The sequence below is a fragment of the Tetrao urogallus genome (assembly GCF_951394365.1).
Source record: "Tetrao urogallus genome assembly, chromosome: 3".
Lineage (NCBI taxonomy): Eukaryota > Metazoa > Chordata > Aves > Galliformes > Phasianidae > Tetrao > Tetrao urogallus.
The window spans coordinates 17,992,019-18,011,772 of NC_136815.1; the positions used below are offsets into that span (position 1 = coordinate 17,992,019).

At 41.2% G+C, this 19,754-nt stretch overlaps 1 protein-coding gene across 1 annotated transcript in view; it reads right to left on the reverse strand.

Annotated features, from left to right (window-relative positions):
* OXR1 (oxidation resistance 1) overlaps positions 1–993 on the reverse strand; it is a gene marked incomplete at its 5' end in the record, with an annotated part of 123,141 nt that extends 122,148 nt beyond the window's left edge. The window contains one exon of the mRNA XM_079533990.1: positions 935–993. Coding sequence (XP_079390116.1) covers positions 935–993 — 59 coding nt within the window. The remainder of the gene's footprint in view (positions 1–934) is intronic.
* Between the last annotated feature and the right edge of the window lie 18,761 nt (positions 994–19,754).

A 19,754-nucleotide genomic window follows, 5' to 3' on the forward strand; every position in this document is an offset into this window, starting at 1 on the left:
GCTACACATAACTGCACAGCAGAAATTGTGCAGGCCGGGAGTATCACTCAGGACTGGAAGGAATTCCACATATAAGGGAGAAACATCCATCAGGGGTTATCAAATTTGCATGCACACAAAAACAACCCTTCTGCAGGGCAATTCCTTGAACCAAGGAAGGCAGAGGGGTTTCACAGCCGTTTGGTGCATACTCTGCCTCTGACATCACCGCATGTGCCACACTTCTAAACATGCTACACCAGAGCACCCACACTTGCAATACAAGTCTGAATTGGTCATTATGAAGAGGGAAACAAAACCAAACAACAAAGAGCAGGTAGAAGAACGCCCGCCAGTGAACAAGGAAAAGAATGTTACTTTGGAAACATGCAGTTTTCTGATAACGTAAGCAGTTTATGAGATCATTCAACGGCAGAATATAAAAAGACCTTCACACAGGTGGTGTTAGGAAAGGATTAGGAATTAATTCACATCTGTATAGCCCAAAGAGTAATTCCAAGCGGTAAGCATTTATCAACAACGCGACATCGAGCTGAGCTTCCGGAAAGCAAACAGTGGGGGAACCAGAGTTTTCTGCCAAAAATGAGCTTGTACAGCAAGCACTACAACACTCTTTTTCATTCCTTTACACACACTATCAAGTATTACCATGCAAATTAAAGACACAAGAGCTGTCAGTGGTCAAAACACCAGGCAGCAAAGCAAACCCATCCTCCCTCCACTGCCCAGTCATTGTGAGGGACGCGGTTGCAGCACATGCAGGAAAACGGCCATCACACATCATTCCGTGGGTGGCAAGGGAAATGGTGAAGAACTATTGAAAACTGGGTTTGTTGTGTCTGGAATAGGCAGCCCGAGCCTCCTTAACAAAGCTCACACCTAATGTGTTTGGCGGAACACCACAGAGTAAAGACTTAGAGAAATGGACACAAACCTTGTGATTATTCCTGGGAGCATGACAGCACTGCTACAGGTAAACCCTTGGAGGATCATTTACAGAAGACATATAGATTGGTTGCTGCCAGGTTACATCCATTAACTCCAAGCGGGAGAATCCAGAATCCGCTTGTGGTTCAAGTGGGACAAGGCATTCTCACTGCCTGGGAGAGAAGATTAGTGAGTCCGCTGGCAAAGGATTCAATGCACTCTACACACCACGAATGGGCCTGGAGACATGCATTCACAGGAGGATGAGGTATGCAGCAGTGTGGAGGGCAGTGATGATGATGATGATGGGGAGGAAGATGGCAGCAATCATGCTACACACATAATATCTCAGTCATAGTGCAGATAGTTCATTAGTTTTCTCTTGTGTTTGGTTTCGTAATGATTACGAGCTCAAGATCATATGGCTTCACCATGACTGCATAATATTTTACAGTTGCTTCACATGGTGGAAATAATATGCTCAGCAGTTAGAGCGTGTGTTTTGTCAGGTATGAAAATTTCTTGATCTTTTCTTTTAGAGTTTTGAGAAAAGTGGGTTGCTATTTGCTGACAGTTATCTTAATTCCGGACATGTTTTAAAAGTGATGTGTAAAGTAAATTACTATTTTGGATCTCGCTATTTTGTTAATAGCTGCTATACTGTTATTTAAATAACTCCCACTAGTTCCATTTTCATAAAAGCTCTTCCAGTGCTTTATGCAGATCTATTTTAGTACAATTTGCATGGGTCTTGAAATTTCCAGCTCTGTCACATTCTGCACACAAAAAATCTGCATAATCATTTTAAAGTGATTGTAATTTCAATTTAATTCGTAATTGTCTCTTTTATATATTTATATATTATTTTATTAATACTCTTGCATTATATGCAATGCTGCCTTACTTATAAGGATGGGATTCAAACTGTCCAAATTACTTTAAGGTTGTATCACTAAGGAAAAGCTTTACATCACCTGATTAGAAGGCATTGTTTCTGAAATCTCTTATTACATGCAACCAGCACCAAGATCCCATTCACTGAACCTCACCATGGGAATTTCACACTGGCAGGATCACATATTGTACCAGAGGTCTCAGGGCTGCATTACGTATCTTGAGACACAGGGAATTCCTCATCTGCACTGAAGCCATATAAGCTTGTAGCATTTTTCTGTGTAATGTATTTAACTTTATCACAACATCTATTATTTTCAGTGCTAACTGCAGGTAATTTGTACATCAACAAAACTGCTTTATCCATAGCCTTTTACTTAGGCAACTGCATTCACATTTCTTTTTGAATCCAACCTTAGGCTTGACTGTTTTCTGAGTTGTTTACAAGTCAGCAGCAATACCCCAGGGCGCTCAGTGTTCCTGAGATTGGCACAATATACGCAATCATAACATGCATATATTTATGTAGTCAAATTTGGGAGCAAAGGGGTCTTTTAACTTCTCAAAGAGACAGCACAGGAGGTTGGAAGCTACAACATTCTTACAGCAGCACAGATTTGTGTACTCCGCTTCCACCGTCTCTGCAAATAAGCATCAACGCAGTAGGCAGCCTCTGCTTAAGTTAGAACAAAACTGTGCTGTGGATACACTTGCCCTAAGACATAAAAATGCAAATCTGTTCATGCTTCTGCCTTGTTCAGAAATTCACACAACCTGAGGTGTACACAGGGAAACAACTTAAGCACTTCCCTTAACATACAGACTCCACTCCTGCAGCCAGGCACCCTGCGCTGTCACAGTGTGACATGCCACCCTCATACTGCACAGGAATGCTGGACAGCCTGCAAGCAAAAGCCACCATCTTTAGTAAAAGTAGCTGGACACAGTACAGAGGCTGACACTGAGTGTCCTGCCATTACACTGTAGGGATTAGTGCAGGACAGAAGACTCCACATCACAGACATTCATCCAAACTCTCATAACCCCTCCCAAATGTAGTTTCCCTTTCTCTTTTTAAGCCACCAGACTCTCTCTCACACTGAGGTTCAGTGTCCCTTCCCAAAGGCATCAGCTTCGTGCCCTGGCACTGGTCTACAAGGCTGCCACGTAGAAGGCATAATTGCTATTTGACTTTTCTAAGAACCAGGCGTAGAACATTACACAGATGCAGAACTGAAAAAGATATTTAATACCTAGAGGTCTTTGGAAGCATCACGCTGTCTTCACTAAATAAAAGGCAATGGCAAGACTGGATAAAGAGTAGCAGCTGGAACTGCAAGTAAACAATACCCTTCTGAGACACCTGGGTAACCCAAATTGTACAGACACTGTTTTCATACTATTGCAGTATTGATTACATAGAGTTGCAATGTACTTGTAATATATTCTTCCAAAAATTCTCACAGGACAACAAGCTACTGTCATAATATGAAGCAAATAGCACCAAACCAGAAAGGTTTCTCTTCTCACAGAGAAGAGAGGCAAAAGCTGTTCCTCAAGGAGACTGAAACATCTAACATTTCTCCTTGCTAGTAACATAAATTGGTCCTCAAAGTGCCCTGTGGGATATAATAATATCAGATAAATCTCTCTGGAAGCACCTAAATTGTCAAACAAAAGTTAAAAACTAGGCAAAATGAGAAATCATCCATCATCATAGCCAAAAGAGAGTTTAGCTTTTGTCTTTCAACTCATAACTCAGGCATTTTGAAGAATAATTTTAACACTTTAATGAAATGTACAGTAAATGTACAGATCATATTAAATTAGTTTTACATTGATTGGCTTTATTGACTATTATTTGATTGATAGAAGGCAAGAGAACAACGCAAACCTGAACCAGGGGAAAGCCAGACTGGACATTAGGAAAAATTATTTCCTATAGGGTGGTCAGACATTGGAATAGACTTCCTAGAGAGGTAGTTCCTCTCTCATGCCTGTCAGTTTTCATGATGCACTTGGATGTTCTTAATAATATGCTTGGTTAGCCCTGAAGTGGTCAGGCAGTTGGAATAGATGGTCTCTCAAGGTCCCTACCAACAGAACTATTCCATTCTATTCCATATAACACATGCTTCCATGAAAACATACTGCTTTCTTATTATATCCAAGCTACTTTTTTTTGAGAATTTCACTGGGCACTAGTTGTAAAGGTTTGAGAAAGTACCTGTCTTGTTTTTTACTTCTGATTCTCAAATTAGGTTAGCCAAGGTTATAGCAGGTGGGAGAAAAAAGTCACCAAAGATCCAGGATTATTTTATATTTGAACAAATGTGCCCTCCTACCCTTATAGCAGGAGATCCTCCTGCTGTAAGTATTCAGCTCAGACCAACCCCAAACAGCTTTCTGTTTTTACTTGACATTAAGAACATGGCAAAGTTGTTATCAACATTTCCTCTACAGCCCCCAAATCGGCCTGCACATTTGGGACTGTGGATCCCAGGCTGTTCCACATTCATGTGGACACTGTGGCCACACGGTAGGCAGAGAAGCAGAGCCATGTGTTAGCGGCACCAGAAGAAATTAGAAAACAGAAAGGCTATGGCTGGTTGAAGCCTCAGCAGGCACATGCACATGTTGAGATTGGAGAGGAGGCAGCTAGCATTCTTCTGTGGTTATTTACCAAACCAGTACACTGTACCATAAAAACACTTCAATAGCAATCTGCTTCTTTGTGTTGCAGAACATCCAGAGGCCTTCTGAGAAATCAGCCACTGCCTTAATGAGAACAGCTAAAGCCTCAGAGGTGGGTGAGTGTGCAGGCCAGGGAAGGTCCTTGTCCTAGGGCTCAGCTCCCAGTAAGCAACGCGTTCCTGCCCAAGGCCGAAGCTAAACAACGCCTGTTGGCTTTTTCCTCACTTCCTCTCAAGACATCTCTTGCATTTGTGCTCCTGTTCCTGAACTCCTGGCTGGGGATGTCTCCAGTAAGTCCGGCACAGTCCTGAGGAGGACTCCTGAGACCACTAATCCTGGCTCTGCACTCTGCAGTACGCTCAGAGACAGGCTGCCCAAACCTTTAGGGACACTCACCAGTATAACGCTGGTGGATCAAGCAGGAAAGAACACATTGACAGCAAAAGGAGAAAGGAGAAAATGCCACGGGGGGTCCCCACATGTGCCATGTTGACAGTGCCACAGTATGAAAGGGATCGTTGCACTTCAGCCACACTCTGAGTATCCTCTTAACCTTAGCTGCACACGGGGGGTAGACATCAGGGGAGAGAGAGGAAGTACAGAAGGCATGGGGAGAGGAGCAGCACTGCTGGCAGGCACCCCACACCCCACTTCTACAACTGCAGAGTGGTGACCAGCCTCTGCTGTGCAGGCTGCACTGCACACCAGTATGGTATTAAGGTATTGTTTCTTCTTTCCCTTGTGCAGGGGGGCTGTACAGGCAGCAGGTGGTGATGCTAAAATTCAAAGGTAGGGAGCCTAAAACCATAACATAACAACATGCCCCCACCAGAGAAAATAGGTGACTCTTCCCTTGAGCCACTGGTTAGATAAACACTTGTGACAAGCAGCAATCTCTTCCTGAGTTTTTCCACTCAAAATGATACAAAATAGAGCTGGAGAAACACAGAAAGAAAAGATTGCAGAACACAGGTGCCCTGCAGAATTTTATATTATTATTCTTAAATCAATAAGCCCAGAGAGCAGAATTGTTATAAGCACTGCAACTACACCCACTGCAGACACTTGCAATCTATAAGCATCATAGTAAATGGCATTATTTAAAGAAAAATCCAATAAAAAAGCACTGTACGTTGGTTTTCCACAGCACTGTGAGGCTTTTCTCCCCCATTTCAGAAGAAGGCACCTCAAGGCCAGGCTGGCACCGTCAGGTGAAAGATCCCCAGGACCTGATACCAGCCTCACAAGGCTGGTATGAGGAGATAAGGAGCTTGCATCTGACAAAAAGCGAAAGAGAAGCCAAGGAGAGATTTAAACACATCTGGAAGACATCAAAACCAGAGCTCAGATGACAAATGAGGCTGCAGTATGTTAAATGAGCCAAGCGAGTTTAGAGGCATTTATGCATTTAGTTTCCTAACTAGAGCTCAGCTCCAAGGCAGAGCTGTTAAACAACCACCTGATCAGCATTTGTAAGGAAACAGCATGTAAGCTGAAACATAGAAGCTCAATTTAGATGCATGCAGTAAAACTGTCAAGATTTTAGAAATCCTACATATAAATCAGTGACTTTTAGTCTAAACACAAAATAAGAATCAGTAAATTGCGTTTTCTGTCCATGAAGTATTGGCAGGATTTCAAGATGTATTTTAAGTAATCTCACAACATGGGATTTTTTTCCTTGGCTAATCTTCTATGAAAAGTAACCATTAGGAAATCAAAATATTACGGCTAAGCCTTGCTAACTGCTCTTCTGAACAAAAAGGTAGAATCTCTCACTTGTGAAAAGTAAGAGGAAGAGGAAGAATTTAGGAACACAAATCAAGAGGATAAAAAGGAAAAGACTATATCCTATTCTCTTCACGTATTTCAACTGCCATGTGCATTTTTCTGTACTCAGTTCAGATCACAGTAAATTTGGGGCTAACTTCTTGCCACATTAGGAGCTTACAAACAACATTACTAAAACCTGTTAAGTCTTTATTGCAAACAGTAGAATAGAAAAGGCAAAAGGCTGCAGAGTACCTCACCCCTTTGTCCATCCAAACTGGAAATAGGCACAGCTTGGAGCCAGCTCTCCCTGAATGCAGATGGGAAAGGGCCAGCTGGCACCAAACCCTCCAACCTATTGCAGGGGTGTACGAGTGGCTCTGCTCCAGCTCCATGTGCCAAGCAGGGTCCTCTCCTTAAAATTCCAGCTGCATGAATACCTGCATCTGCATGAATACCTGCAGGTAACTTAGCAAGGTGCAGGCAAAGGAGCTAGCTATAGCGAGCAGTAGCTCCTTCCCCGCTAAGCTCTGGTGCTTCAAAGTTGGCTGCAGTTGATTGCCTTCCACCTTTAGGCTTAGAAATTAAGCTTTCACCTGAAGTCAAAACCTAGAAGAATACCTTTGGATTATGCAATTTTTTATATTTTCATAATTTTCTACAAGGTAATACTTTAGGTTTTGGTAAATAAAAACAGATGGAACTGGCTTAGTTTGGCTGTAAGATTAATGCTGCTTTTATATTTTTATAGAAATATTTTAGGGCAACAAAAGTTTTGTTTGGAGATATCTGAAATCAGAGAGAAAGCCTGTTCCTGCTCTGCAGTAGGAATCTGCATTACATGAAGCAATCTGCAGTGTCTGTCTCGGTTCTGATCATTACAGTGACCCCCCACAGATCCAGCCCCACAGCTTTTCCAAAATCACTTGATGACAGATGACATACATTTATAACATCATAATACTCAATTTATGTAAACAAAATACCGAGCTCCTTCAGCTCCCATTCAATTCATTCTACAGTGTATAGTGAAGAAAAACAAACAAACAACAACAAAAAAAAAACAACAACAACAAAAAAAAACACAACTGTTTGGAATTCAATAATTTATAAAGGTATACATATTCATAGAATACTAAGCTTTTAATTTTAAAGAGATAGGAATTAACCATCTGTTCCTGTAAATAAACCCAAGGGGCATGTAGCATACAGGTAGAAAAAGATTAGACAGTATTTTATGTGCCAGAACTGAGTTCTTCATCTGTGCTGCAGTGACTTCACCTTTTTAGAGATGAAATCTTCCAGAAACCAAGACGTTATATAACTCAGTAAAAAGTTGATAAGGTCAGTGTCATTTTATATTCCCTTGTGTGAAAATCAATTACAGGATGTGAAGGAAAAAAAAAAAAAAAGCCTTTTAAGGAACCAAAATCTCCATCCCATAATACAGCATATATATATGTATATTTTTAAGTAAGAATGAGCAATAAAGCTTTAAAGTAAAAGAATGTGTGGGAGGGAAGCAGAGGGACAGGCAGAGCAGAGAAGGAACAGAATAATTTCAGATCATTTCAAGGTACTTTTATGATGACAAATCCTTTCGATGATTTGTTGTTTTCTTTTCATGCTAAATAGTAAATGGGTCAAGTAATGGTGACTTACAACGTTGAGTTTAACTGGAAAGCTAAACAATAAGAAAGCTAAACAATTTCTTTCAAAAGTATATACCATTTAAGTTGGAAACACAGCCCTACTTTGGCTAGTCTCTATTTTTCTAAGGGAAAACAGTCCTTTAAAAATATATGTATATATTAAATTAAAGCTGTCTTTGGTTGGAGTTAGGTTGGGTAAAGTCAACAGATCTATTTCAATATCAGGTATTCTCAGCAAGCAAAATGGAACAATCCTGATGTCTCAGCAGCCAAACATATACAATGCACAAAATTAGATGGTTTTCAATCCCTGCATAGACCAACCTAATTTCTTTTCCACTCAACCATAGGCCACCTAGAAAAAAAGACCTAGTAATTCTCATTTTATTCAGATAGAGGAAGTGAAATTTTAGATGAAGAAAGCAAAAGAAGACACTTTCTGTAGAATGGGTATAATGGCAGAGAAAAGAGCAAATGTAAAACATGCCCAAAGCACATGAAAAAAGAATTCACTGAACCTAAGCCAAATGAAAACAACAATGTTACACAATCGGGAATTCGAATGGTTGACATATTTTGTAAGAAGAAAATAACTGGATACATACAATACAAGAAATTGCTGAGAGAAGAAGTGCAGAAGTGAGCAGGGCACTGACCACATAGATGCATCAGCTACAACTGATCAAGCTTAAATTCTTCCCAACAGAGTATCATTTTTTCATCAGGTCAGGGAAGTACCAAAGAGAGAAAAAATCTAAAATCTTGAGAGAGCTTACAAAGAACCATTTATGGAGTTGAATCCATTCAGAACTGCATTACAGGGATTTTCAAGGGGGCAGTTTGAGATTTGGATATCAGAAAGTGGCCTGGGTTCCAATCCAGAGGATCTAACTCTACTGTAACACAGCCACAGTTATATGTACTGTCTGCATCAGAAACTGGTCTGTGGCTCCAATGAATGCTCCAACCACTGCAGCTGGGGAAGCCATATCTCCCTTACCAGCTTTTATAGAAAGACTCATGCACTGCACTTTTGTGAGGCTTTAAGACACTACTGAAGACACCACCAGACCAAGGTCTTTGTGCACTCTGAAATTCAGTTACTGGATCCAATCCTATGAACAAACAGGAGAGCTGTTGTACTGCATGGAGCATTTTTAACACTAAGAATTATGTTTAATACATTTTAGAAGCATAAAGAAATCATTTTGTTGCATTTTGGTCACCCATTTCAGGATTTCCCATTTAATCAAACATCAGTAGCAGAATTTCAATGACTGGGAAATTGCAGCAGTACCGTAAGGGAAAATTGTAATGCAGCAAATTGCTACTTCTGTTGGTTTCCTGCACTATAATTATAACATTTTACATCTACAATGTGAGTACATATTTCTTTAAAATACAGCTTCTAGCAGAGATATAACTATTAAAAAAAAAAAAAAAAAAAAAAAAAAAAAGGGTTGAGATCTTCATAGTCAAGTTCTCCAGCTGTAATACCTGGGAAGGAACTAACCAAAGCAGAATTCCCAAATACCTCCAATTGCTATCTGATGACATTTCTTTCCTTATTTCCCTCTTTTTAACTAACATGCTTTTGCATTTTAAAATAGCCGTGTGTTCACTGTATCCTCCTCTCAAAGATGCCTTCTGGGTAGCAATTAAATGTATAATTGAGATCTTCAAGACATTAGAAAGGAAATTTAATGTCTTTTAAGTGGCTACAGGGAGTAAGATAACACAAATCAATTTTACACCAAAACATGTTTGCACAAATGCACTCAGTATGCATTGCAGGACCCCTCATACTTCTGAGAGGCTTCTTCTTGCACAAATAAAGCTTCCAAGGCTGTCAGAGAAGGGATTTCAAGGCTTTAGGATGCAGTGCATAATATACTGCGGATGAGATCATCAGTCAAATTGTAAGATTTTAAACTTGTACCTGTATATTGGATGCTAGATTTGTAGGCACGTTGTACTCACAATGGTCCAATTATTTCCTTTCTCCCCTCATTTTTTTCTCCGTTCATAAATACAGTGGGATTTACCATTCTTTGAGACTAATTCCCCCATCTGCATCCTAAGGTTTCTTGCAGGAGACTAAAGGATGACTTTGTTCATCCTTCCCTTTCTATAGTTGACATTCTAGCTAATTCATCTGTGTTTCAGTTCACCAATCACACAGACAGGACTATTTAGCCACTCACTATTGCTCCACAAGCAGTCACTGATAAAACCATGCCCCACTAGAACTAAGCTAAGAAGTCAAGGTGCAGCTCCAAGGTTTAGACAGAGCACTTCAGAACTGCAGAAAACCAAACCAAAGTTAAAAAAAAAAAAAAAAAAAAAAAAAGAAAAACCACAATTCTTCCTTTTATCACTTCTGTGCACCACCGAATGCCTAACAGGTTTCAAAACAAAGACACCATTGACCCAATACAGACTTTTTCATTCCTCTATCCCCACATCCATACAAACAGTGCACAATTAGGGATCTGAAATTAAGCTCAGCAGACAATAAACTGCGCCTTTCTTCCGACCAAATCTTGCCATCTCTCTTGAATTTTGTTCCCACATGCAGCCATTCAGTAAAAGCACAGCAAGTCTCCAGCTCCCCATGCCTAACTGCTCCTCCACCTGCTGCCAAGCAGACAGCAGCACCCCAGAGATTTGCCTGTCTTAATCTCCTTGTTTCTGTCTCATATTTCTCCATTAATATTGCTCCACTTCCACCATGAATACAGGACAGAAGGAGCACACAAGTAAAATTTAGGTAAGCAAATTCATGGGTTACAGCTATTTTTATGTGGACTCTTCTCTGAAAGAGGCTTTTTGTTGTTGTTGTTGTTGTTGTTTTTTAAGATGGAAGGACAAATAGCATAAGCAATCAGAATCTGGAAAGCTTCCAAGAGCAGAAATGTCAGGAGAACTACTGCAGATGTAGCAGCCTGTGCATTTCAATCAGGAAAACAAACAATGGATACAAAATCCATTTAAACCAGTTGCCCACAACTCTCTTGGATAACACATCACTTCTTTTGTGTTCCTCAGACTTTTACCCTGCAGCAGCTTGAAATCTTGCCCCTCAGATAGAGGCTTTTCCTCAAGAGGTCAGAGCCACAGATGTACCCTACAGACTGAAACATTCCTGCCTTAACATTCACAGAACCACAAAATTGTAGGGGTTGGAGGAGACCTCTGGACACCATCAAGTCCAACCCCCTGCTACAGCAGTTCCCTGCAGCAGGTCTCACAGAAAAGGCAGATTTTGAATATCTCCAAAGGAGACTCCACAACCTCTGCATGCAGCCTGCTCTAGTGCTCCATCACCCTCACAGTAGTTTTTTCTCATATCTGTATGGAACTTCCTGTGTCCTGTTTTGTACCCATTGCTCCTTATCTTTTTGCTGGCTGCCACTGAAAAGAGCCTGGCCCATCCACTTGTCTCCCATCTTTAAGATATTTATAGACATTGATGAGTTCTCCTCTCAGTTTTCTCTTCTCTAGCTCAGGTTCTTGGCCTTTCCTTATAAGGGAGATGCTCCAGGCCCCTCATCATCTTTGTGGCCCACCACTGGACTGTCTCTAGAAGTTCCCTGTCCTCCTGAACTGAGGAGCCCAGAACTGGACCTAGTACTCCAGAAGCGGCCTCATGAAGGAAGAGTAGAGGAAGAGGATAACTACCCTTGACTTGCTGGCCAAACTCTTCTTAATGCATCCCAGGATACCACTGGCCTTTTGGGCCAAAAGGGCACACTGCTGGCCTGTGACCAACCTGTTGTCCACCAGGATCCCAAGGTCCTCCACCGCAAAGCTCTTTTCCAGCAGGTCAGCTCTTAACCTGCACTGATTGATACGTGTGGCCACTCCTCCCCAGGTGCAGGACTCTACACTTGCCCTTGTTAAGCCTCTTAAAGATTCCTCTCCTGTCCATCTCTTCAGTCTGTCCAGGTCTCACTGGCAGCACAGCCTTCTGGGGTGTCAGCCGCTCCTCCCAACTTTGTATTATCAGCAAACTTGCTGAGGATGCATTCTATCCCTTCATCCAGGTCACTAATGAAGGTGTTGAACAAGAGCACACCCAAATTTGTTTCCTGCTCCACAGCTCCATTCTGTGGATCCTATGTTTTGTGTATACTCAGTTTCCCTTCTCTCCTCTTTGTTTCCCCTCTCCCTCTATTACTCCTTCTCTTGGAAGGCAATAATAACCTGTAAGACATGGATACCCTGTCAGTCCCTCTTGAAATTTAGGAGGGTTTTGCTGTTTACATCTCTGGTAGCTCTAATTGAAGCACCCTCACCTACATCTGCTTCGTTCTGATAGAGCAACAGGAAGCAAAAAGAGACAAGGTGTTATCCATGCACACAGTGGAGCAGGACCCAATGGATAGATTCAATCTTTATAGAGACCAAGGCAGTATATACACACACACACAAAAGCAACGGACTCTTTACGTGTCTGTACGCCTTAGTTTCTGCAGTACGATTGCCTTATTCAGGCTTCCTGAAAAATCAGGATCGAGAAAAATAATTCTGTATGGGGCAGACTATCCACTGCAACTTTGAAAGACTGACAATTATACAGGCTATTCTTAAAAGTGAACAGCTGTTGGACAGCAGCAGAATACAAGAGAACAGTTAATAAGGCAAAAAGCAAACTTCTTCCTGTCCCAGCTTTCCTAAGGGTGGTTCCTAAGAAGCATCCTCATGACTTCAGACTGCAAGATGCTGCACCTTACTGAAAATTAGAAGTTCATGCCAGACACTACTGAGTACCAGTCCTTCAGGCCCCTCACCACAGTAATATCCCTGGCCTCTGCAGATCTCCAAACAAGTCAACACACCTGGCTGCATCCTACAGGGTCACTGCCCCTCTGTATCCCCTATGCTTGTGCAATGATGTGCAAGCACCTCTGTAAGCCAACTGGACTTTTTTTACCCTCTGAGAAGGGGAGAGAGCTTTACAGACAAGGTGTAAAGCCAGAAGCGTCTTTGTCAGTCAGGATGCTGTCATCAGTCTTACAGCAAAAAGCTCACTTCATTCAGAAGCTGAGAGTACTTTCAGATACCAAAAGGAAAACTGTTTTTACCACATCCCTGTACTCAGCACAAGGCCTGCATTAAGTAAGAAATTACTGCAGCTTTCAAAAATAATTTATCTGCAAGATCACTGTTATCCAAGCAACTCTCTGCAAAAGCAATCTGTTTTCCAAACAACTCTCTCAGCAACACAAGCATCAGTTGCTGCTCAGGCCAGTGCCTGCTTCTCACAACAGCTTCTCTCTTGTCACTCAGGAATTATTGGTGCCTTCACAGCTGCCCAATCAGGAGATTGGTGTTGGTGTAACAATGTCAACCACCTAGCACTGCCTGCTTGCTATGAAACTGTGCTTTAGGAATGGGTACATATTCAGCAGTTTTAGAGAACACTATGTTTAAAAACTGTTCGGAAATTGGGGAACTGCAATACGCCTCCTTTTCTCACCTTAGGTAGGTTAGAAAAATTGAAGGTCCATTCTGAAATGAGACATATATCCCTAATTTCCCAGAAGAAAACCAGACAGAGAAATAAAGAACTTCTTGCACTGACATTAACTACAAATAGAACAGGGAGGTAAAGCAATACCTGGGCTGTTAGTGAGCATCTCTGAAGTTCAAAAAGCAGCTGCCTGTAAGTGACATTTGGAAACAGATAGGCAATTTAGTCTCATTTAACTGCCATTTATAGGAAGAGAGAATATAAAGTACAAACTAATTTTGGTCTTTTACCCCACAAAAATGACGTATCATTGACAACACCTGAACTTGTTATGGTTAAATCTTGTAAGAGTAATCCATCCTTGTGACAACAGTCATAAAAGAAAGCTTCATCAACACACATACACACAAAAGGCAGCATTTATTTTTCTGTTTTATTTCCAGCTCTCGTAATAAAATGAATGTTACAAAGGCCGTAACAGTGATATTCAGTGATGGGTTTAATCATTTTAGCCTTTTATCTGCACACTGCAATAAAATTTTCAGTCGAGAACAGACTGACTGGAGGTCTAGATTTCCATCTAGAAATGGCATCTGAGGGACATATATTGTCTTTTAACTGGCTTTTAAAAGGTGGACTGTAAGTTGAACTTGTACCACTGATGACCTTAGGTCTCACTGTTTTCCTTTTCTAAATCATCATTGTTCATTAATACACTCACCTTCAAAACAAACCAAAATACATTATGCAGCCCATGGCACTGACATATATCTGAACAGCTGTGAGTTCATTTCTTTGTGCTTATAACTAATATTTCACAGCCACTGTTCTACACCCACCAAGTTCCACACCTCTCTCTGGAAACAGTGAACCCACCATGCTCAATCTCAGACCTTCCAGCTGCAGGTACAAGTGTGCTAGGACATCAGGTAGTACTTTACAAGTTAGGAAGCACAAGTAAGCAAGAGAGAAAGCTTTGTCAAGTGTACCAGCATGGTGGCTATTTTTTTACTTCGGTAGATAGAAGTTACATAGAAAAGCACAATACTTCTTTGCTCTTATTTACATTGTTGTGTTTTCTGTGTGTTCAGGAGGAACACTGAGAATCAGACTGCCGAGAAAGTACAAATTATCCTCTGTTCTCTGCAGCACCAATGTTTGTTGTCAGCAGATTTCTCTGCATTTAGATGCTGAGCAGTAAAATATAATTATTTGGGGCCATGTGCTCCTGCACAGGAGCTCACAGTTAAACAACCGTATTCCTGTTTAGAGGAACCTCCCGATGTTCAAAGCTACCGAACACTCAATAACACCTATTGAAACTAAAGCTACTTACTGCTCAGAACCAAAGCTAAACAGTATTTACTTTCAAATTTCTGCATTGAGCACGGAGTCTAATTTCAGCATTCAAGTTATTTAATCCAGTATTAACCTCCAAATTTCTTCATAAACAAAGCAAATGACATTATCCCCATTTTTATGAGGCAGCTGCTGACATCTCCAAATGACAGCCTGCTGGGCAGGCTTCAGGGCTAACATAGCAGGGTTCCTGGAAATCAGAAATAAGTCCAGCAGAGCTCAGGAGGGTTTCTGTGCAAAACCTACCTGCTCTACAGATCTACAGCATCTGCCAGTGCCATTCATCTTCCACAGTCACAATCGCCATCAAATACAATGGGAGAAAACCAAAGCAAGCCAGTATGAAAGAGGAGTTGCCAGGCACACAACATGAAGGCAGCCAAAGCAGGACACCAAGCTGCTCGGCACTGTGACACTCGGAGCAATTGGCAAAAAAACACTGTCTCTCTCTCACTGATGCCTAATGGCTGATGGGACAAATTCATTTCCACCACTATAAATCAGTGAAATTAAATAAGGACCTTTAGTCACACAGTGTTCAGTATCTCTACTTAACACAGATTGAGCTGGGAGTTCAGGACACGGGCTGGTCTCACACAGAAGCTGGCTTGTGGTACATGGGCATGTGGTCCCCGAGCTTCCTTTGGGAAACCGGGCCCCTCCTAGTTGCTCCCAAACCGCGCCTGTAGCAGAGCTGAGCTGAAACAGCTCTATTTATCAGACAGCCGCTGCTACTCAGGATCTGCCACCGCCTCTGCACAGCCATTTCCACAAAGCTGTGTTTCCTGTTACTGTTCTTCAGCCTTCTCTCTTCCCACGTTCTCAATCTAACACAACCCACAACTTGTCGAAACAGCAGCAGCTCATTAGAGAGAAACCAGTCCCAGTCAGCAGGTATCTCAAGCCTGTCCACTCTGTGGATCCAGAAAGTTCGTGTGACACTGATTCCTTCTTCTTCAGGGCCGTGTCTTCCTGTCAGTCCCCACTGCTCTCTTTTTTGCTACCTAAAAGCAGTATCTGCATACTCCAGAGGAACTGTAACCCACATCCCACCAACAACTCTTCAGAAAACCCAACTCAAAAAAGAATAGGTCACTGGAAGTGATAAAGAGAACCAGCGCCATGCCATGGTGAGGAGGACTCAGGACTTTGAAACCTGTGGAGCTCCCACAACTGCTGCTGAGTAAAAGCAGCTTTGATACACTAATCATGCTGCATCCTCAAAAGCCTTCAAGAAGAGAGCACAGCCCTCCTGTCCGTACATCTCACAAATGTGCGCAAGAACTTCTTTACAGTGAGGTGACGGAGCACTGGAACAGGCTGCCCAGGGAGGTGGTGGAGTCTCCTTCTCTGGAGATGTTTAGGACCTTCCTGGACACCTACTTGTGTGACCTGGTGTAGGGAACTTGCTTTGGCAGGGGGGTTGGACTCGATGATCTCTGGAGGTCCCTTCCAACTTCTATGATTCTGTGATTCTGTGATTCTTCATTCCACTGAGTGCAAGGGAATACCACAGAAGTATCCCCATCCTTCTACCAATAATGGCTGACATACATCTAATTTTTTGCTCACTTTCCATGTTCTGTATCTATGCATCCTTGTGAGCCTTGCTAAATGCTCCCAAAGTCACGTACCACCACTAATATATTTTCCAAATCCTCAGTGCAAATGATAAAAAGTTCTTTCTTATTCTCAAGGTGATTGTAAAAGAATTGGTCCCAAATAACAGCAGCCATCTCCCATTTCAAAAAAGCTTAATAAGAAACAGCGACCAGCGGCAATAAAAAAAAGCTAAGGGATGATGATGATGACATGAAGACCATGATGACATGAAGAAGTTTGATTCACTTTAGGACACAGTCATTCACACCTTAAGATACATTAATGCCAAACTGTTGTACAAGTGTAAAAAGAAGCAAAGCCATTTTCCTGGTCTAGCACAGCACTCACGTTACCAGAACTTGGACTTGCATTTCTATAAGCACATAAAGACTGTTCAGCTAGAGCTCAGAGCTGGATGCCAGTGGTGCTAGCAGTGACTGTGACATGCTTCCCCTGCTGCTATGACCGTTCTGACTGTTCTATGGGAACACAGAAATGTACGCTGCAACACCTATCTGTTCAAAATGAGAAATAAAATGAAACATCCTGTAGTTTATTTATTCATCACCTTTTGATATCTGAAGGTTGATATGGTCATTCTGGTTCAGCACTGGTAGATATACTGTGCCCCCTGATAACTAGTCACATTATTTTGAAGAATTCTAAAATTTTAAATCTAGATTTAAATCTAACATTTGCATAGTAAGGACAAATCTGTCTACGACAAGCAAACTTTGGATTTTCTTGCTCACTGGTCCCTTCTGCTCTCCTATATAATCTGCCAGGTCAGTTATTTAACAGAATATTTAGTTTTGGTTAAGAATACTATCTGATGTGGACTGTAAATTATCAAAACATCTTTGTTTCATAAGAACACAAGACTTCTGTACTCTGTTGCAAGTGTGAGAAAAAGTCACAGTTACAGTCAAATGTAAGGTTATATGAAATTTATACTTCCAATTATAAATATCTATGGGTTTTGCCACTATTTTTTCCTTCCTTTTTCTTTTTAAAGTTATTCCCTATTTTTTGCATCTTAAGTGATGACAATCATCATACTGGTCCTCTACAGAAGAATATATTGTCACCTCCTTTGTTTCCAACATAGATTAGACTACTTTTTCATAACTGTTGTCTTTGTTTTTCCCTTTCTTGTGTCTCTTTTATGTTATCACATTATTTGTCTTTCCATTTCTCTTTGCAGTAAACTGAAACAAAGCTTGCAAGAACTTGTGTTTCACAGAGTACTAGCACTATTTTGGGGATGTTTTAGAAAAAAACACTGAACTGATGAAATATTTTGTGAACCTCAGTTTTCACAGCGGAACATTTTTATGTCCTGTCATCATAACATTGCATAAGCAGCAATCAGGGAAGAGAACACAGATGAGGAGGAATACTGCCTGCGGCCGTGGGCTGCATGGAGGGCTCAGGCTGTTACAGCACACGTTGTGCATCCTCCCTGCAGGACTGTCTGGAAGTATCATGTGGAAATACACTTTGCCACAGAAACAGGGTATAGTTGATGTCATAACAGGAACATTTCTTGATAAAAATTTGGAGAAGGCCAAATAAAAGAAAAGGCAACAATTGATAACACAGACAAAGAGGTTTTCTTCTCAGAGCACACTGTCTTCCTCTCCATGTCCTGCACTGATTGCTTGCTTCCCAATTTGCTCCATTCCAAATGAACCAGTAATACTAACCAGAACTGGACCTGGCAGCCTATTAGTGCAGCCCCAAAGCAGAAGCTTAAGATGACAACTGCATTCAGCTGCAGAGGGAACAGTGGTTTGTAACAGAAACAGCTCTGCTGGAACAAGGAAACCAAAGACAAGAGTGAGGAAGATCTTCGTCTGCAATTTAATTGGTTTATTTACACTGCTAAAGGGCCACTTCATCCTGCTGACCTGCAGTGACCAGGTGTGTAAGATATGCCACTCCCTACCATGGTCTTCAAGGCACCTAACAGAAATTAAGCATTAAGCATCCATCTACAGTCAGAAATTGTTGAAAAAGCCAGAATTTCTTGTTTTTAGAAGCTGATAATAAACACTACCCATTTTCTTTTTACAATTACCACTGTGTGAGATCTATTTTTTCTATATATATTATTTTCCTCAATCCTAATGAAAAACACAACAAATACTGCAATAAAATGATTAGTCTGGGAAAAAAAACCATCCTGTTTCAGTAGCTTCAACATGTACAGCATTTCCCATTCTGTGTAATACCTCAAGACTCTTCCAGAAGTTCTCATACAACTTTCAAAGTAACTGGAAACATATGGCTACTGTGAGAGAGGAAAGTAAGTGTAATACTTTGCTTTTCTTGCTACTGGAAATCCAGCACTCAGCTGTGTAATCACACAGCGTAGATATGCTGCACTAGAGCCCTATTTCCTCTGAAAAATTCTTTCCTGTTTTGTGTAATTCCTAAGTTCTTTTTCTGCTGCCTTGGTCCTGGATTCCCATGGCTGTACAAGGGATGAGCAATGGAGCTGATGGCAGCTTGCTTGATGCATTTCGCAGGGCAAAGTCAGTTGCTGAAACAACAGCCCTCCTTCAAAATCCCATTAGTCTTCTTGTCAATTATCACTGACAGGCCTAACTGTGCGCAAGGGTTAAGTTCAGACCCAAGTTTAAATAAATCCTGCATAAGTGAGAAGGTCTGCCTGCATGGATCTCACTGCCAACTGAAGGTGACAAATTATCTTTACCCAAATAAGTAGCCTGAGGCCAGAATCTCATTATTGTAAGAATAATCACCACAGTTGAGCTTTTCAAGAGATAACTTGTTCATTTCTATGCACATACCTTGTCAAGACAGACTCTATACTTAAAAACAAACAAAAAAAATAATACAAATTTCAACACAAACCTAATTCTGTGATGTTTAAGTCAGGCATTTCCCTTTGCAGTCTGTGTCACACTTTCTTTAAGAGCAGTGTATCTGCTGTAGCATGGGCTCATGCATGGGAAGAAGTGCCTGCACCATGGAGCACCTTCTGTTCTGGCTTTGCTCTTCCCTTTGGTTCCTCTCTGGTCCTTCTCTCTACACTTTCCCCCTTTCTTAAAAGCGGCTCTTCGGTATTTAGAGAAAAGCAAAGGTGAGAAACTTGGATTAGCAGCACAAAAGTTTTTTCAGAAAAAGTACTCAGAAAACACAGCAATCTACAGACTCTGGAACACATCCAAAAAGGAAGTTATTAACTTGCAATTAATTGCTTGCAAGAGGAGCAGTATAATCCTACAATATTACAATTTCTCAGGAAATATCACAAATTTGGAGTCTTATTTACTGATGTTTAGCAAGAGAAGGATCAACATTTTTCTATGAAAAGAAGGTTTCTAGAAGTTTTTCCAATGCTTAGATTTGTA